The sequence below is a fragment of the Semicossyphus pulcher genome, unplaced genomic scaffold (genome assembly GCF_022749685.1).
Source record: "Semicossyphus pulcher isolate SPU_LCO1_2020_fin unplaced genomic scaffold, fSemPul1.0.p SCAF_5, whole genome shotgun sequence".
In the NCBI taxonomy this organism is placed as follows: Eukaryota; Metazoa; Chordata; class Actinopteri; order Labriformes; family Labridae; genus Semicossyphus; species Semicossyphus pulcher.
Window position 1 is genome coordinate 470,189 of NW_027211726.1, and position 19,320 is coordinate 489,508.

Below are 19,320 nucleotides of genomic sequence, written 5' to 3' on the forward strand. Positions count from 1 at the left end.
CCGTCTGTCGGCCCACTCGGAGGAGAAGAGATTCCGCTACTGTGTTTGTGGGAAAAGGTTTGCGTGGCGTTATAATCTGAAGAAGCACACGTGTGACAGAGAGGACACACCGCTTCACTCGGGTCAGACTGAGCCCAACAGAGAAGCAGAACCTCAAGGGACTCCACACTCCTCCAAACATCAGACTGAAGCAGACGTCTGTCGGGACACCAGCAAAAGAAACAAGCCGGTCCTTGAAAGTGGCCCCGAGGAGAAACCGTTCAGCTGCTCTCAGTGTGGGAAAAGATTTCGTCGGAAGAAAAATCTCCAAGAACACACGAGGATTCACACAGGAGAGAAACCGTACGGTTGTTCAGTGTGCATGAGGTACTTTTCATGCAGCGGCTCCTTACGGAAACACATGAGAATCCACACAGGAGAGAAACCCTTCAGCTGCTCTGAGTGTGGGAACCGATTCACAGAGAGCGGACATCTGAAGGTGCACATGAGAACTCACACTGGAGAGAAACCGTTCAGCTGCTCAGTCTGTGGGAAAAGTTTCACCTGGAGACAAAGCTTCAACAATCACATGAAATATCACACAGAAGCACAAGGCTACAGGAGTTTATCACAGCAGCTCACCTGACAGACACCCTGAGCTCCATGTCAGTGTGCTTCAGCAAATACTCACCACTAACCTGAACGGTTCTGGTCCATGAGCCGCTTCTTAAAGGAACATTCTTCTCTGTTAACCTGGTGTAATCGTGCGCTCTCAGACGTTTAGAGAAACGAGTGCTCCTACACCAGCTGCTCTGGCCTCTCACAGCTTTCAGAGTTACCTGATGTTTCCATGGTCCAATCAGCCGTCCTCCCTCAGCTCATCAGAACCAGAGAAGAAAAGGCTTTAAATGTTTACCGGGGAACGGAACACCACTGGTCAGATTGGATCAAGCTCAACATGAGAATAATGTTCACCCACACAGAGTCTCTCACATGAAGTTGTTCTGTCGTCCTGAGCAGCGTTTTGTGTCATGTGTCTCCTGTCTGCAAACACTGTGTCTTTGTAGGGATCATTTCCCTAATGTTGTCGGACACCTGGAGTAACAACCTGAGCCTGTCGGCATTCAGGCAATTTCACAATTTTGTGTCGACTACGAGTCGTCGCGACACAAACAGGGCCGAGGTTTCAAAATACTTCTGCTTTAAAGTGTTTCTAATAAATAGGCTGTAAAAACTCAAAAATCAGAAAGGAAACTCCAAGTTTATGTTCCTCCTGATTTTCATGACTCTGCCTCACTGGTGTTTACACAGCTGTTATTCTGTGTCTAACATGTAACCATGGTTACACACACTTCCTGTCTCTGCTGGAGTGAGGGGAGTTCGTCTCAAAGCTCTGCCTGTCTTTAAGCCCTTCACCTAAACGAAGGGTTCAGCTGTGAGAGTGACGGAGCGGGGAGCGCCCGCTTTGAGAAGGACCCCTCCATGATGTATCAGCTCTGAGTGTTAATGACATCATGCGAGTGCTGATGAGGTCATGTGACTTCAGGTGTTATTGCTGCAGAGACTCACTGTGCTTTGATGGTTTGAAGAGCAGGTCGATGATTCTCTGTGTTCTTGTGTCGGCTGTTTCATGTGTTCACTTTATAATAAACCACCATTAATGTCACTGTATGGTTCTGTGTACACCTTCAGGTTGTGATCAGTCACAGTCTGTTTACATGTCATTAACATATTAAACAAACAGCAACAACTGAAACGATCGTGTAAGTGTGGAGGTCAAATCAAACTGTGAGCAGAAGGCGAGGTTTGGAAACAAAGTGTTGGATCGTTCCGCCTGCCGGCTCTCTGTCCTTTAACATTCCTACAGAATCTTTAAACCCAGAATACTAACACATGTTTTCAGTGTGAATCTAAATGATTAAAGAAGCTGTGACGGAGACAGTGATGGTGTGATATGATGATGACTGACTGTATTAACGCTCTTCACAAAGAGGAAACGTACAGCGAACTTCAAAGAGGGTTTTATTTTGAAACTGTACCCCGGAAGTGATCGTCCCTGTCTGGGCAGCGCACAGCGGGTCAATCCGGAGAACATCTGTCGCTGTTTGATGTTTGAGCTCGGAGCAGAGATGGACCGACACCGGAACCTGCTGCACGCAGACCTGACACCTGAAACCAAGCCGAGAGGGGAAGGTTCGTTTCATGTCTACTGCTGCTTAATGCTCTGCTAATGATGCTAAGCTAACACCAGCTAAACCGTTCGTACACAGCCTGTTAGCCGCAGCTAGCCTCCTCTGAAGATGAAAACCCATAAAGAGGGTTTAACGAGAGGATCCGGTGAGAAGAGTTCACTGTGAAATGTTCGAATGAATCCGGATCAAAGGTCCGAACATAAGAGACGAGACACCGTCTGAAGCTCGAGAGCGACACGCAGCTTACGTGAGGTCTGCTGTCACTCCAGTGATGTTAAAAACATCATAGTTAGCCTTCTAACAACACTGAGGCAGCTAGCTGTGTTAGCATTAGCGTCATAAAGAGGCTAGACTTCCGGTCTGACTGGCGTCTCTGCAACATGCTGACAGTGAGGGCCAATCAGAGGAGAGTCCGCTCTGTCTGTTTCCGCGAGTTCTTTTGACACGTGACTAAACTGTGTTACAATCTCACACACACAATTGCACACGAATACGCACACATACACACACACACACACACACAATGCCTTTATTTATTATCCAGTTTGACAGTCAGAATGGAGAAAGAACGTTGCACATAAATCAGAGTTTCAGATAGACGCTGGTTTTTAACATCAAGCAGAGACGAGGAGAAGGTAACGAGCAGACGGTAATTAGACCCTCAGGAACGATGAGCGATGAAGGGGAACTTTAGCACGTAGCATCTTTCAGGCTCAGCAAACAAAAGTTCAAGCTTCACGTTAAAAGACGTCTCTGTGTTTCAGCTTTACCTTCAGACGTCCGGAAGGTGATTGTTGGTGAGGAGGAGCAGCAGGAGTGGAGCCCCCGTGTGGACCAGGAGGACACTGAGCCCCCCCACATTAAAGAGGAGCAGGAGGAGCTGTGGAGCAGTCAGGAGGGAGAGCAGCTTCAAGGCCTGCAGCAGGCTGATGCCACCAAGTTCCCCTTCACTCCTGTCTCTGTGAAGAGTGAAGAGGATGAAGAGAAACCTCAGTCCTCACAGCTCCACCAGAGACAAAGTGAGCAGGTGGAAACAGGAGCTGATGGAGCGGACTGTGGAGGAGCAGAGGCAGCCAGGAGCTCACACCATCAGACACTCTTACAGCCTGTTAGTGAGGACTCCTCTGAGACTGAAGTCAGTGATGGAGACTGGGCGGAGAGCGGGGAGCCTCCGTCAGGTTTAAACTCTCTCTCTGTTGGAGACATCGACCGTAAAACAGTCGAGCGATCGTACAGCTGCTCTGAGTGTGGTCAGAGGTTTGGCCGCAAGCCTCATCTGAACGCTCACATGAGGATTCACACAGGAGAGAAACCGTTCAGCTGCTCCTTTTGTGGCAAGAGATTTTCTCAGAAGGGAAATTCCATCAGTCACATGAGACTTCATACAGGAGAGAAACCGTTCAGCTGCTCCGTGTGTAACAAGACTTTCAGATACAGTGGGGATGTCAGCAGACACATGAGAATCCACACCGGAAAGAAAAAACCCAAACGCAACATCAGTGTCACAGAACCAGAGCCGGCCCCGAGCTTACACTCAGACCGATCTATGCTACCAGAGCCTGATGGGAAACCTTCTGAACCTGAGACTGGAGTCAGTGATGGAGGTGTGAAAGAGAGCAGAGATGGATTAGTAGATGATGATGATGATGATGATGATGAGAGGTGTCACCCTGACAAAGAGTCGTTCAGCTGCTCTGAGTGCGGGAGGACGTTTTGTCGCAGGGATCATCTGCTGAGCCACATGAGGACACACACAGGAGAGAAACCGTTCAGCTGCTCCGTCTGTCACAAACGTTTCAGCTGCAGTGGAAACATTTTGGCACACATGAGGATTCACACGGGAGAGAAACCGTTCGAATGCTCGTTTTGTGGCAAAAGTTTCAGCCAGAAGGGAACTCTGCAGCTGCACACCAGGATTCACACGGGAGAGAAACCGTTTAGTTGTCCGTTTTGTGATAAAAGATTTGCTCATAAAAGACGTATGACGCTGCACATGTCGGTTCACACAGAGGAGAAACGCTTCAGCTGCAGTGCTTGTGACAAAAGGTTCACCTGGTACACGCAGCTCAAAACCCACAGGTGTGTTGGGGAGTCGTCACAGCGTCGCCAGATGGAGAAAAAAGTTCCCCCTAAGGAATCCTTCAGCTGCTCTGAGTGCAGTAAAACATTTAGCCTGAAGGGCAATCTGAAGACACACATGAGGATTCACACAGGGGAGAAGCCATTCAGCTGCTCCGTCTGCAGCAAAAGTTTTAAGCAAAACGTGCATCTGACGGAGCACATGACCATTCACACGGGGGAGAAACTGTTTAAATGTGGTGCGTGTGGAAAAGGATTCAATAAGAAGCTACTCGTCAAAAACCATTCGTGCGTTTAAGCCGAGAGCTCCTCACAGCCTGGATTCACAGGTTATCAAAGACAGAGCGCTGACTGTCTGCATCATAGACCCGTAAACAGACCCTACATTACCACCACTGATCGTGTTACTTAAACATGGAGCTGGATGGGAGCTAACGCAGGGTTAAACATTGTGGAACTTAAGATAACAATGAATTTGTAGCTCTGCAGTGTTTCTCTCAGATACATGTTAAACAGCGTTCTGTCTTTTATGGTGAAATATAATCAGACACTTTCATGTTGATTATTATCCAACATTTTGTTCTCAAGGCTTCAAATAAAAGCTGAGGAGGATGACAACCATCAATCACAGCAGTACGTTCAGGTCAAACTGCTGAGACACCTGAGTCGGCATTCTGTTGTGTTTGTGCATCAGTGTGACATCATCGAAGTCTCAACATGAATGTTTAAGGATTCAAACATCACCAGATAAACGTTCACCCAAAGTTTTGATCTGGAAGATTTTACTGAAATAAAAGTGTGTTTGGTCAGCTTGAGTCAGGGACGCGGCGCTCTCCTGCTGCATCCTGGGATACATCCAACATACAACAGATTCATGATGTAACCTTAAACCAGTGTGAAGTAACAAACTGACAATAAACACAGTCAGTGTGACGCAGCTGAGCCTCGTGCACGCGGCGCGGCTGTCAAACAATCTCGTCCATTAATTTAACAGATTGGAGCGTGTGTTTAGAATATTCCAACAGAGCTCCACACGTCATGTTCACTGTTCGCTGTACTTCAGACCTCCTGCGTCTCACAATGATCAGTCACAACAAACAGATGTATTTATTTTAGCATTAGCATTAGCATGTCAGATCAGGTCCTTTAAAAAGGTTCAAAAGAAAAGTTTGAGGGACGGAGGGTCTGATCAGTCTGAGCGGCCCTGAACGCACCAGCAAAGTTCTTTATTGACAAAGATCATTTTTATTGACAAAGATCATTCTTACAAGCAGGCTGAAAGCGTATTTAGAAAAGACAAAAACATCAAACATTAACTCATAGTTTATAGAACTTAGACTCTCTGCGTGTCGGCGTTAGCCTCCCTGCGTGTCGGCGTTAGCCTCCCTGCGGGTCGCCGTTAGCCTCCCTGCGTGTCCCTGTTAGCCTCCCTGCGTGTCGCCGTTAGCCTCCCTGCGTGTCGCCGTTAGCCTCCCTGCGTGTCCCTGTTAGCCTCCCTGCGTGTCGCCGTTAGCCTCCCTGCGTGTCCCTGTTAGCCTCCCTGCGTGTCCCTGTTAGCCTCCCTGCGTGTCGCCGTTAGCCTCCCTGCGTGTCCCTGTTAGCCTCCCTGCGTGTCGCCGTTAGCCTCCCTGCGTGTCCCTGTTAGCCTCCCTGCGTGTCCCTGTTAGCCTCCCTGCGTGTCGCCATTAGCCTCCCTGCGTGTCGCCGTTAGCCTCTCTGTTGACCCCATTCAGACCTCTGAGACCCCTGGTGTAGACCCTCCTCACGACAGGTAGGCTACAGGAGGGGCAGATGGATAAAATAAAGGTCACATCATGTCAGGTGTTTCCATCATGTTTCAAAGCTGCTGTATACGGTCATATGATCAGTGATGTATGAGGTCAGCGGATATAACGGATTAATCTGCGTTCAGCCCTAATAATTACACATCAAGTGCTTCTTCTGTAAAGGAGACGGACGGAAACAGACGGACAGGACGTGTCAGGTTAAAGTTTTATTGTTAGCTCGTTCACGTTTCTCTGTAGTCACTGAGCGCCACCATGTTGGCATGAGCAGCTGAGAGTGATGAACACATGAATCAAAAGTCAGACTGAGCATGCTCATAAGAGTTTCTCTTGTTGCTGCAGAATTCTTTTTTTTACAGGAAACAAAACTCTTATTTGACTTTAAAATCTATTTTCATATATTTTAGGTCTAAATGTTTAACAGGTACAAACAGGTGTGAATGTCTCCAGTAGATGTGTTCATCCTGCAGCAGTGAAACAGACTGTAATGGCTGCAACATAATCCTTGATGGGTCAAAGGTCGTCCGCTAAAAGTTCTTGTTGTTTCCACTGACAGGCTCAGATTGTTATTCTAAGTGTGTGACAACATGACAGAAAGGATCCCTACAGAGATAGACCTTTTTGTTACAGAGGAAGATGATTGTTTTAACCACACACAGACGTTACATCGCTCTCTGCACACACACCAGACTCCATTCAGAAAAACACTGATTTAAGCTCACAGGACAGGAGCTGCTGCTCTGCTGCCTCTATCAGTTAGTGTGTTAGAATTATTGTGTGTTAATATTTTTTGGGTTGGGTCAGAATGAATTATTTAAAATACCACACACACACACACACACACACACACACACACACCAGGAATCATTGGTCCCCCGTGTGAAGCGCTGTCTTCTCCCTCCAGTCGGCCGTTTCCTGTGAGGACTCACCGACACACTGATGGTATTTCAGCTCCGTGTACCAGGTGAAGCTGTCCTTACAGACGCTGCAGGTGTGTTGTTTGTCCACAGTGTGCACGGCCATGTGAGTTTGCATACTGGCCTTGTGAGCGTATTTCTTCCCGCAGACCGGGCAGATGAACGGTTTCTCTCCTGTGTGAGTCCTCATGTGAATCTTCAGATGGGACTTGTAGAGACATTTGAGCCCACACACAGAGCAGAGGAAGGCTCTCTCTCCTCGATGGAACCTCATGTGGTTCTTCAGGTTGCAGATTTGGTGAAAGCTTTTCCCGCACTGTGAGCAGCTGTGTGGTTTCCTGCGAGTGTGACTCATTTCATCAGAAACGTCATCTTTTAGAGCGTTGGACTCTACGTGAGGTTTCCTGCTCCCTTCTTTCCAAAAGTCGCTGTCCACGCTGTCACCGCTCTCAGGATCCAGAGAAGCTTTATCATCAGAGCAGCTGAGCCCTGTCTTACCATCACATCCTGACACACTGTCAGAGGTTTCCTCCTGTTTCAAACCTGCCGGACGTTCTCTGGTTTCTGTCCAAAAGTCACTGTCAGCACTTTCGTCAGTCTTTAAAGAGATTGTAAGACTACAATCCTCACTAACAGGCTGTACGAGTGTCTGTGGATCCTCTCCATCAGCTCCTGTTTCCACCTGCTCACTTTGTGTCAGGTGGAGCTGTGAGGACTGAGGTTTCTCTTCATGCTCCTCACTCTTCACAGAGACAGGAGTGAAGATCGTGGTATCAGGCTGACTGATCCAGACCTCCTCCTGTTCCGCCTTGATCAGTGGGGGCTGTGGGTCCTCCTCAGCTGAGCCACTGAGACGTTTCTCTCCTGTGTGGATGATCCTGTGGCTCTTCAGGTGACTGGTGGAAAACGTTTCATCAGAGTCAGAGCGGCAGACTCGCTTCCTGTCAGAGTCACATGCAGCTGCAGTCTGGGAGATTCCATCTTTTCTCACGCAGTTTAAAGCTGACTGATGTTCTCTGATGTCCCTGAAAGCATCATCTCTGTCTTCAGCCTCAGGTCCAGAAGAGTCTCCAGGCTTGAACAGAGTGTCTGGTTGTAAACGTGTCTCTGGACTCAACAGGCAGGCCTGGACTCTCACTGCCTCTCTGCCCTCCTCAGGTTGGTTCTGATGAAGCTCTGAAGCCTGAACGCCAACGACACAAAGGTGTTTCTTTAACTGAGAACACCAAGAGAATCTTTGGTCACAAACGCTGCAGCTGAAGGGTTTCTCTCCTCTGTGAAGCGCCGTGTGAAGCGTCAGACTGCACTTGTGGTTAAATCTTTTACCGCACTCAGAGCAGCTGAAGGGTTTCTCTCCTGTGTGGACTAACATGTGTGAGGTCAGATGATCTTTCCGTCTGAATCTCTTACCGCACTCTGAGCACACGTGTGATTTCTTCTCTCTGGTACGTCTCTTGACTTTGTTTTCAGAAGAGTTTAAACCTGACTGACGTTCTGTCTTCTCCATCCACTCATCACTGTCTTCAGTCTCAGGTGGGGATGTCTTGTCCTCCGTCTCTGGCTGTAAGAGTGCCTGACGTTGTGAGCTACTGGCTGCTTCTGCTCCTTCACAGTCCTCTACATCAGCTCCTGTTTCCTCCTGTTCAGTATGATGAGGCTGACAGCTGTAGATTTGCTCCGGTGTGTGGACTTCCATGTGTTTCGTCAGATGTCTTCTCCATGCAAACTCTTTCCCACAGATGGAGCAGCTGAACTGAGTCTGACCCGTGTGGATCCTCATGTGTTTGATGAGAGACTCACTGTCGATAAATCCTGTGTTACACACCGAGCAGCAGAAAGGTTTCTCCACAGTGTGACACGTCATGTGAAAACTCAAACTTTCACGCTGGGCAAATATTTGACCGCAGACCGAGCAGCTGAATGGTTTCTCTCCCGTGTGAGTCCCCATGTGTAGCAGCAGGTTGTGCTTATGGCTGAATCCTTTCCCACACTGAGAGCAGCTGAAGGGTGTGTCGGCTGTGATCTGAGGAGGCTCAGAGGACTCGACACACACATGGCTGATCATCTCCGACTCCATGGTAAACCTCTGCTCACACACGATGCAGCCGAGTGCTTCCTGTCCTGTGTGGACAGATATGTGTCTCGTCAGATAACCTCCTGTTGCAAATCCTTTCCCACAAAATAAGCAACTAAATGGTTTGTCCTCCGTGTCACACTTCCTGTGAGTGTCTGCAGATGTTCTATGACACGAAAAGAAGCTGAATCTCTGAACCTCCGGGCCGCTGACAGAGACTCCCTCGTGTTTCAGATGGTTGAGACCGGACCGAAGCTGTCTGGCCTGTTTGCATAAATCAATGTTTGCAGTGTTAGCTTTCACAGCTTCAGATTTAGACATGTCGTAAGAACACACAGGATGACGTCCATCATTTACTGAGACTTTTTTATTCCTCCGATACGTGAAGCCTAACTGATGCTGTCGGGTCTCTTTCCAAAAGTCAATGTCGACACTGTCGTCAGTCTGAACAGACGTCTCTGCATCAGCGTCGGCTTTCAGAAGAGCGCCTGACTTCCTCACGTGTGTTGATCCTCTGTAGGCCTCTTCATTAGACACGGCTCTTCTTTGCTGAAAGGACTTTCCAACACATTTATGCTTTTTCACCTGGAACTGCCAAAAGAATCTCCTCCCACAGTCAGTGCAGCCGTACGGTCTCACCTCTGAGTGGACAGCCATGTGCTGCGTCATAATTCCTCTTTGTGAAAATCTTTTACCACAAACAGAGCAGCTGTATGGTTTCTCTCCGGTGTGGGTCCTCATGTGAATCTCCAGGTGGGAGCGAAACTGTCGTTTCTGACCGCAGACCGTGCAGGTGAACAGCTTCTTGCCTTTGTGCATCCTCATGTGGGTCACCAGCAGGTAATTGTTGGGAAACGTTGCGTCACACTCAGAGCAGCTCAGTGGCTTCTTCACCTTTTCACTCGTGTGTCGCTGTGACGTCTTAGCGACACAGCAGCTGAGCCGTTTCACCCCTCTGTGTGTGTTCATGTGGTACGTCAGAGCTCCTTTGTGTCCAAAGCTTTTAGCACAGATTGAGCATCTGTAGGGTTTCTCTCCTGTGTGAGTTCTCATGTGTATGTTCAGGTTTCCTTTGTGTTGAAATCGTTTTCCACACACACAGCAGCTGAAAGACTTCCTGTCAGGATCCTTCCCGTCTTTATGTCCGACCTCAGACTCCGGGTCAGAGGAGTCCTCAGTCATGTCCTCACCGACAGGCTGAAGAAGTCTCTCTGGGTCTACTCCTCCCACTAAGTCTCTGTTATCCTCTTCTCGTCCTGTTTGAGGTTTCTCCTCCTCCTCCTCCTCCTCCTTCACCTCCTCCAGGCCTTGAAGCTGCTCTCCCTCCTGACTGCTCCACAGCTCCTCCTGCTCCTCTTTAATGTGGGGGGGCTCAGTGTCCTCCTGGTCCACACGGGGGCTCCACTCCTGCTGCTCCGGGGGAAGCTCCTCTTTACTCACCAGCTGCTGGACGTCTGCAGGAACCTCTGAAACACAGAAAGACACATCATCTGTGAGTTCATGTGAAAACAGACAACCTTTCACTTTGTTAGCTTTGTTAGCTTTGTTAGCTTTGTTAGCTGCGTCATGGACTTAAAGCTGCAGCAGCATGTGAAACTTTATAAGCCAGATCCCAAAAGGATCAACCCCACGAAACAAGCAGAGATGGGGCGATAGCGTGACGTCATCCTGACGGCTACTCTGACACTCTCGTCATTAAAAACTTCTGTGAGCCGGCCTGCAGCGCCGTCAGCCGGCCTGCAGCGCCGTGAGCCGGCCTGCAGCGCCGTGAGCCGGCCTGCAGAGAGTTGAACGCTGACGTTCTCTGACTGCGTGAAGTGTGGTGTGAAGCTTTGGACTGAAGGTAGGATTATTGTGGAGGAACCATAAACGCTTTTTACCTCCATTTCTAGAAAATGCACGGTCACATAATAAACCATGCGACTGCTTCGTCAGAGACCATGAAGTCCTGATAATGGACACCTTGAAGGGCATCGCGCTGCTGTTACCACGGTGACGGACTGAGGAGAGAAAACGTTTTCCTGCATTTTCACTCTATTACCTGACAAACATCAGCATACAGAAGGTTCGACTGCAACTGAAACGTTGTTCACTTCTCCAGTAAATAGAGATTAGATACTTCTGGTCTGCTCAGCTACTAGCCACAGGGCTAACGCTACGCTAGCAAGGTTCAGAGTGAGGAAGACCATCAGGCTCAGAGAAAGGATGACATCACTCTTGGTGGTACTTGGATCAGATCTTCTCTCATAGGTGGAGTTTTAGTGACGTCATCAGTTCGCTGCTGTGACGGATTAGATCCACTGGATGGCGCCACGGAATCATGAGGAGTTGTGACTGTGTGTGTGTATAAACAACAAACCAGAATCGTGTAAAGAAGGACGGTGTGTGTGTGTGTGTGTGCGTGTGCGTGTGTGTGTGTGTGTGTGTCCAGGCTCCGCTGACACTGCTGCCGTCAGGTGACAGGTGTGCTGTTTCAGACAGGTAACACTGCGTCTGATATAAGACACAAACGAACTATTGTTTCATTCCAACGACAATTATTCTCTTAATTCATTGATTCATTATTTGATCCGAGTTTTCCCGAATCCACTGGGATTTCATCAACCGTCAGTAAACAGCCTTTAAGTCCTGTGTTAGCAGGAGCTAGCTGCGGCTACCAGGCTGTGAGCGGATGTTAGCTAAAGGCTTAGCTTTCTGAGCTTTCTGCTACATTGGCAGGAAACACGTTTCCAGCAGCAGACCGAGCACGAACCTGCTCTCCGCAGCTTTATTTCAGGGGTTAGAATCACCGCCAGCAGGCTCCTCTGGCGGCGGAGCTCCTCTTCGTATCCGGATGTTGTTGTTGGTCCCAGCAGGTCCTCGCGCGCCGCAGCGAGCAGCCGCCGTCTGAACAAGCCAGTGATCTCCTGAAAGCCCGACATGTTCTCTACTCCTGAAGAACGCTAGCTTACATGCTAACTGTGCTCCGCAAGAGAGAGCCTACGAGACCCGGAAACAAACACTACTTCCTGTATCATCCGGCCTTCAGAATAAAAGACTATAGAAAACACTGCTGTGGTATCACAATGAGTTAGAGTCACATCTGTAATCTTTGTGGCAAAGCAGCGACTGATCCATGACACGTCTCCTGATCTCTCCTTCTCTCCTTCTCTCCTTTCCTCCTTCCGTCCTTCCCTTTTGGAGGCTCGCAGCTTTATCGCTAATTAAATCAGATTTTGTTGAGATGGGCTTCTTATTACTGAACATGTGTTCACTTGTGGAACTACTATAAACTCAAATAATCATGTGGGTATAAATTAAGAGGTTTATTAACAGTCATTTTTGATAACAATCATTCTGGTTGGATGTGACTCACCGCAGCCGGGACATGGTTTGTGATCGCACGATAGACTACAAGTACCAGTCCAATCCACTTTATTTATATAGCACATTTTAAAAACAGCAAGGTTACCAAAGTGCTGCACAACAGATAAAAACAGTAAATAAGTCAAATTCAAATGTTAAAATAAATATATAAAAAGTAAAAGATTAAAAAAACACAGTAAAATAAAAGCATATAAAAACACTCAAATATACATAAAACACAAAACAACAACCAATGATTTAGAAACAATAAAAGACAAACAGAGACCACACAACTCTCATGCTGGATTAAAAGCCAACGAATAAAAATACGTTTGAAGACGAGATTTAAAACTATCTAGAGTGGGGGCCATTTTGACGTGGGTGGGTAGCTCATTCCACAATTTAGGAGCTACCACTGAAAAAGCACGGTCCCCCCTGGTCTTATGTCTGCTCTTTGGGATGACAAGACGCAGCTGATCAGCGGACCTCAATGCTCTTGAGGGGGTGTAGGTGTGTATGAGGTCTGTGATGTACTGAGGCGCCCGACCATTTAATGACTTAAAAACAAACAATAAAATCTTAAAATGAATTCTAAAATGGACAGGGAGCCAGTGGAGGGAGGCGAGAACGGGGGGAATGTGTTCATGCTTGCGCGTTCCTGTTAAAAGACGAGCAGCCGCGTTTTGGACTAACTGTAAGCGAGCGAGGGAGGCCTGGTTGATGCCAGTGTAAAGTGCATTACAGTGGTCCAAACGGGTCGAGATGAAAGCACGAATCAAGCACTCAAAATCATTAAAAGATACAACAGGTTTACTTTGAGATGAAAGCCTCAGATGATAAAAACTTGTTTTAACTACCGAGTTTATCTGTTTACCAAGTTTAAAATCACTGTCCATTTGGACACCGAGGTTTGTGACTATGGGTTTTACATATGACTGCAGGGAGCCCAGGTCTATAGGAGGGACATCACAACCTCGACTGGGTCCAAACACCATGACCTCAGTTTTGAAGTACCAGAACAGATGTGCCATCGCTTCACCTCACACACGGTCAGGCACACAAACCCAGAACTGCTACTGCGTGCTACAGCGGAACACCCAGGCAGAGCACAGACAGATTCTTATGTAGCACGTGCGACGTGTCGCACTGTACAGCCCTGTTATTTGTTGTATTTATTTTTATTTCACATGAAAAATCCCGATCCACACTCCAGTCCAGCTGGTGGCGGTAATGCACCATAAAGCTGGTTTGCTAACCGCCAATAAAGCAGGAGGAGGAGGAGGATGGAGAAGAAGAAGAAGAGGAGGAGGAGGAGGAAGACGTAGTAGTAGAAGAAGAAGTTGTCTCTCGCAGCAGGCTGGAGGACTCGAACGTTCCTCTGTGGCTCTCGAACATGTCCAGGCTGCGGAGTGTGACGGGGCAGGTGAAGCAGCGGCTGACGGAGGCCGTGGAGGAGATCTTCGTGCAGTTGGAGAGAACAATAACCGAGTATGAGCAGGAGATGGACCGCCGCCACCGGAAGCTGCTGGGTGTGTTTCTAACACCTGAAGTGAAGTTGCAGCGAGCAGGTTTGTTTTCTTCTTCCTGGTGGAAACATGTTTTCTGCTAATGTCACAGGTAGTCCGTGCTAAGCTAACGTTAGCTGAGGCTTAGGTACACCGCCTGTTAGCCACAGCTAGCTCCTGCTAATGAGCAGGCCGAGGCGAGACGGTTTAAACAGTGCGACCTGCACACACCTGCTACAGTACGAGCATGTCAGGATATCTCAGATAATACTCTGTAAATAAATATACTGTAGGTTAATCAAACACAGAAAACTCGATGTATAGATGCAGGCTGTAAGAGTGTACCTGCTCAGGATGAAACGATCACCTTTAGTGTCACCGAGTCCTTCAGGCACGTGACCATGCTCAGATTTACGGCGTTTATATTCATGTTGATTCTCAGTGTTTACATGTAGAGCTGTGTCACATCATGAACACTGTCAGACAATGATTCTGTATCATGGCATCAGCTGTGTGTCACTCCGCTGCACAGCGTCTCCTGCTTCTCTCTTTGACTGCTTCATATGTTCATCGTTCTGCCCTGTGACTCCACGTCCACAGGTCAGAGGTCACAAGCCCTCTAGTGACAAGTTCTCCTCGTCTTTGGTGGAAACGAGACGCTGAGACATCCAGAATTAATCTATGTGTCTGACTGGCTTCATGTGTCTTTCTGTGTTTCAGAGGTTCCTGCAGACGTCCAGCAGCTGGTGAGTAAAGAGGAGCTTCCCCCGGAGCAGCAGGAGTGGAGCCCCCGTGTGGACCAGGAGGACACTGAGCCCCCCCACATTAAAGAGGAGCAGGAGGAGCTGTGGAGCAGTCAGGAGGGAGAGCAGCTTCAAGGCCTGCAGCAGGCTGATACCACCAAGTTCCCCTTCACTCCTGTCTCTGTGAAGAGTGAAGAGGATGAAGAGAAACTTCAGTCCTCACAGCTCCACCAGAGACAAAGTGAGCAGGTGGAAACAGGAGCTGATGGAGCGGACTGTGGAGGAGCAGAGGCAGCCAGGAGCTCACACCATCAGACACTCTTACAGCCTGCTGGTGAGGACAGGACTGAGGACTCCTCTGACCCTGATGACAGTGATGATGGCTGTAAGGAGAGCAGGGAGCCTCCGTCAGGCTCGAGCTCTCTGATGAAGGAGGCTGTGACTGAGGCCAAATGCACTGCAGTCAAGAAGTCCTTTATCTGCTGTGACTGTGGGAGGAAGTTTGGTCTGAAGGACAGTCTGCGGAGACACATGAGGATTCACACGGGAGAGAAACCGTTCAGCTGCTCCGTCTGCGGGAAAAGATTCTCTCAGAGCCCGAACTTAATCCGTCACATGAGGTGTCACTCCGGAGAGAAACCCTTCAGCTGCTCGTTTTGTGACACAAGTTTTGCGGTGTGCAGCGCTTTGGTGAATCACACGAGGATTCACACGGGGGAGAGACCCTTCAGCTGCTCGTACTGTGGGAAAAGCTTCACACAACAGGGAGGTCTGAAGAAACACATGATGGTGCACACAGGAGAGAAACCATACAGCTGCCCAGTGTGTGATAAAAGCTTTTCTCTAAAATTAAATAAATAATAAATAAAACTAAATGTGTCGCTGAGAGCAGCTGATCCACAAACAGCCGACATCTGTGTGTGTGTGTGTGTGTGTGTGTGTGTGTGTGTGTGTGTGTGTGTGTGTGTCGCTCTTTAGACACAGCTGACAGATGTGTAGATAAACTACGTGCAGTAAAAACGAGCAGATTTCATCAGGTGTTCTGAAACTCTGATCAGATCTAATAAATGTAAATGTTTTAAATGCTGTTGGAGCTCTCACACACCTGCAGGGGACACAGCAGGATCAGGTGTTATCCAGGAAACTTCAGGGTTAACTCTGAACTTCATAAGTACTATAAAGGTGGTTCACTTCTTACAGGGGTAGATCACCATGGTAACTTATGCTGAACACCTGACCTGCTCCGGAGCAGGTGATGTTGGAGATCAGCGGTGACACACTTCCTGTTTACGTCTGATTTTATGAAACATATTGATGAGTCAGAATCAGCTGAGAGAATAAGTCTGAAGCTGTCATTAACAGAAAACCGTGAGCAGCGTATCAATCTGCTGTAACACACGAGTAATCAATATACGGAGCTCTGATGGAGCAGTGATGTTATATTTGTGTTGTTTGTCCTTCCTGCGTCCAGCCGCTGAGCTGGTCTCAGTCTGGATTCACTTCATATCTTTATAAAATCATAGTTTGTAAAATATGCCGGTCAGCTGACAGCAGACCTGTCCCTCTCTGTGACATTCTGCACGTTTGCTGTGAACGTTTTTGTTTCGGCTCTTCGTAGCACGTTCCCGTCTTTGCTCTTGTTTTGGACGTCTGCATGTGTTCGTAGATTTGCAGCCTGTTTCTCCTGATGGAAACGTTCGAGCAGCAGCACGTTTGCACTCGTCAGCCACCGTGACAGCGCCATGGTAACCGTTTGATTCTGGAGTGTGAACAATGAAACATTGATATAAAGATCCTTTAGTTTTGGTTTGGACAGAAACATTTAGGGTTCAAATTAAGACACTCGGTCCTTCCACTTGTCTTGTTGGCTCCTGTGCAATGCATTGTGGGAGTATTGTAAAATCAGAAGTCAACGATCAGAACATAATTTGGTCACTACTGTTTCTTGGACTTTTATTTTGAAGGTGAACATACAAAGTCGGACGTGATGGTTTGGCTGAATGACGAACGCTGCCGGTGCACTGAGCTGCAGCTCCATTCACATGAAGACGAGGCGCGCGGAGCGTCTCTGCAGGTGGAAACAGAAACACCTGTTTAATCCAGCGAGCTACAGAAAGGGTTTTAACTTCATGATGACGGAAATACTTTAAAATCCTCTTACAGTTTTAATGCTAAGCTAAGCTAACCATGTCCTGACTGCAGCCCCACTAACTGTATATAAGAAGTAAACACAGCCTCCAGTTCTTTCAGACAGTGAAGATAATGACCTGGACCTTCTGTCTGATGTCCAGCAGGGGGCGACTCTGCTGGCTGGAAGAGAAGTGTGACTGTGTCCCGCTGAGTTTTCTTCACTTCCTCGTCACACGTTTTTCAGCTGAGTTTGTGTTAAAGTCTTAAAGCGACAGGACGCTCATGTTTGATGTGTTTACACTTTATTACACACTTTGATGTATTTCCAGGTGGAACGTTCTATCTTTGCTCGTTTGTTTTGTTTGTAGTACCTTGTAAGCCCACACAATGAAAACAACTACATAACATAACTATAGAAGTCTATGAGAACATGCTCCTCCTCCTCTCCTGATGTATTCCCTCAGTAAACATGTTCCTAATGAGTTTATGGTCTCAGTCTCTAGTTTCAAGTCTTCTTCAACACAGCATGATGTTCGTTTAGTCACTGATGCTCCCATTGAGAGTCACACAGAGCAGGAAGAGGGGAGGGGTTAGGGCGGGGCTACCTGTGAGGATTACATTCAGTTTAATGTGTTTTTGGCTAACCAACATTAGCATCCCAATTAGTACCACAGTTACTGTAAATTACAGATGCACTCCGCTAACAATCTAGTGCTATCAATCAATCAGTCAATCGAATTTTATCCGTACAGCACCAAAGTTCTCTCAGACACTTGACAGACGGAGCAGGTCGAGGGCGACTGTGTTCTGTTATTTAGAGAACAACATGGATCACCATGAGCAGCACCTCCTCTAACAGGCAGAAAGCTGGAGCAGGCTCACGCTGAGCACCTGAAGTCACTGGATGCTAACTGCTAACCCTCTCTCGTACAAACATGGTCGCTTCTGGCTGAAAGGATTCCCACATGTAACACTGGCTGCTTCTTTGTTGTTCAACACTTACTGAAGACCGAGTCGGGAGGAGTTCAGATGTATTTTGTTTCTGATCAGAAAACAGGACATGAAGGTATCTCTCTCAGTCATTCTTAAACATCTGACGCTTTGATTCTGACAGCCAGCTTCAGGTGGTGCCGCTGCTCTCACCAGCACACTCATGTCTCTTCATCTGTGACTGCCAGGTGAAGCTTTGGCCACAGACGCTGCAGCTGAACGGTTTCTTCCCGGTGTGGGCCGTCATGTGTCTCGTCATGTGACCCTTTCGTGAGAATCTCTTCCCACAAACGGAGCAGCTGAAAGGTTTGACCCCGGTGTGTGTGCTCATGTGCTGCACCAGTGTGTGGCGCTGAGTGAAGCTCGTGTTACAGACCGAGCAGGAGAAAGGTTTTTCTCCCGTGTGAATCCTCAGGTGTGAAACCAGGTCTGAGCGCTGACGGAAGCTTTGAGTGCAGAAGGAGCAGCTGAATGGTTTCTCCCCGGTGTGGACTCTCGTGTGCTTATCCAGCGACGAATAATGACTGAAACTGGTGTGACACACAGAACAGCTGAACGGTTTCTCTCCTGAATGACATCTCACGTGAGTCGTCAAGTGTTCCCTCCTGTTAAAGCTTTTATTGCAGAAGGAGCAGCTGAACGGCTTCTCTGCCGTGTGACATCTCATGTGTCGTTTCAGGTTTGTCTTGTGGACAAATGTTTTCCTGCACTCGGAGCAGATAAATACCTCTCGGTCAGAATCACAAACATTTGTCATCAGAGAGTTTAAACCTGACGGAGGCTCCCTGCTCTCCGCCCAGTCCTCACTGTCCTCAGTCTCTGGGTCAGAGTCTGAAGTCCTGTCCTCACTGACAGGCTGGAAATGTGTCTCTGGTTCTGCTCCTCCCACAGAGTCTCTGTTCTCCTCCTCCTTCACCTCCTCCAGTCCTTGAAGCTGCTCTCCCTCCTGACTGCTCCACAGCTCCTCCTGCTCCTCTTTAATGTGGGGGGGCTCAGCGTCCTCCTGGTCCACACGAGGGCTCCACTCCTGCTGCTCCGGGGGAAGCTCCTCTTTACTCACCAGCTGCTGGACGTCTGCAGGAACCTCTGAAACACAGAAAGACAGTATTAAAGACACAGTAAACCGACCCTGTGACGTCTACACGGCAGCTTTTTAGAAACATTTATTCACGTACGTTCACAGATCTGTCTCTTCCTTGTTGTAAGAAGAACAAACAAACCAAAGTCATCGTATACATCCTCCCTATTCTGTGAGGGAGCGCCTCCTGTTACACATGTCATCGCATCAATCAGCAGCCATCTTTCTTTCAGCACAAAGCATGATGATGTTTGGTGATGCTGTGGTTAATGGCCTACTCCTATGGTCTGATGCATTATGGGATACTATGAAACTACTTTAAAGGGAATCATTCTAACTTAGTAAGGTATTACAAGCGGCAAACTTGTTTAGGGAGTTCACTCATTCAGTCCAACTGCCAAACAGCTGCCTTCACCCTGCACACTTTTATTTTGAAAAGCGGAAATGGTCCAGATGTGCACTGTGACACTGAACACTGAAGATGCTCAGACTTCGGAAGCGTCA

General features: G+C 48.0%; 3 protein-coding genes across 3 annotated transcripts in view; 1 reads left to right on the forward strand and 2 right to left on the reverse strand.

Annotated features, from left to right (window-relative positions):
- The first annotated feature begins 2,108 nt into the window (after positions 1 to 2,108).
- LOC138608562 (zinc finger protein Xfin-like) overlaps positions 2,109 to 19,320 on the forward strand; it is a 29,472-nt gene continuing 12,260 nt past the window's right edge. Inside the window, exons 1-8 of the mRNA XM_069681168.1 lie at positions 2,109 to 2,172; positions 2,936 to 3,629; positions 3,831 to 4,524; positions 9,779 to 9,865; positions 13,641 to 13,938; positions 14,596 to 15,440; positions 17,927 to 17,997; positions 18,418 to 18,561. Of these exons, the coding sequence (XP_069537269.1) occupies positions 2,109 to 2,172; positions 2,936 to 3,629; positions 3,831 to 4,524; positions 9,779 to 9,865; positions 13,641 to 13,938; positions 14,596 to 15,440; positions 17,927 to 17,997; positions 18,418 to 18,561 (2,897 nt within the window). The remainder of the gene's footprint in view (positions 2,173 to 2,935; positions 3,630 to 3,830; positions 4,525 to 9,778; positions 9,866 to 13,640; positions 13,939 to 14,595; positions 15,441 to 17,926; positions 17,998 to 18,417; positions 18,562 to 19,320) is intronic.
- Positions 6,403 to 9,924, reverse strand: LOC138609289 (zinc finger protein 420-like). The gene is made up of 2 exons (XM_069681925.1): positions 9,576 to 9,924; positions 6,403 to 9,521 (listed from the first exon to the last, which is right to left on the reverse strand). Exons 1-2 carry the CDS (start codon positions 9,848 to 9,850, stop codon positions 6,899 to 6,901), a joined length of 2,898 nt encoding a protein of 965 aa, XP_069538026.1. The 5' UTR covers positions 9,851 to 9,924; the 3' UTR covers positions 6,403 to 6,898.
- Positions 17,055 to 18,495, reverse strand: LOC138609319 (gastrula zinc finger protein XlCGF8.2DB-like). Its single transcript, XM_069681963.1, has one exon. It carries the CDS (start codon positions 18,493 to 18,495, stop codon positions 17,869 to 17,871), a length of 627 nt encoding a protein of 208 aa, XP_069538064.1. The 3' UTR covers positions 17,055 to 17,868.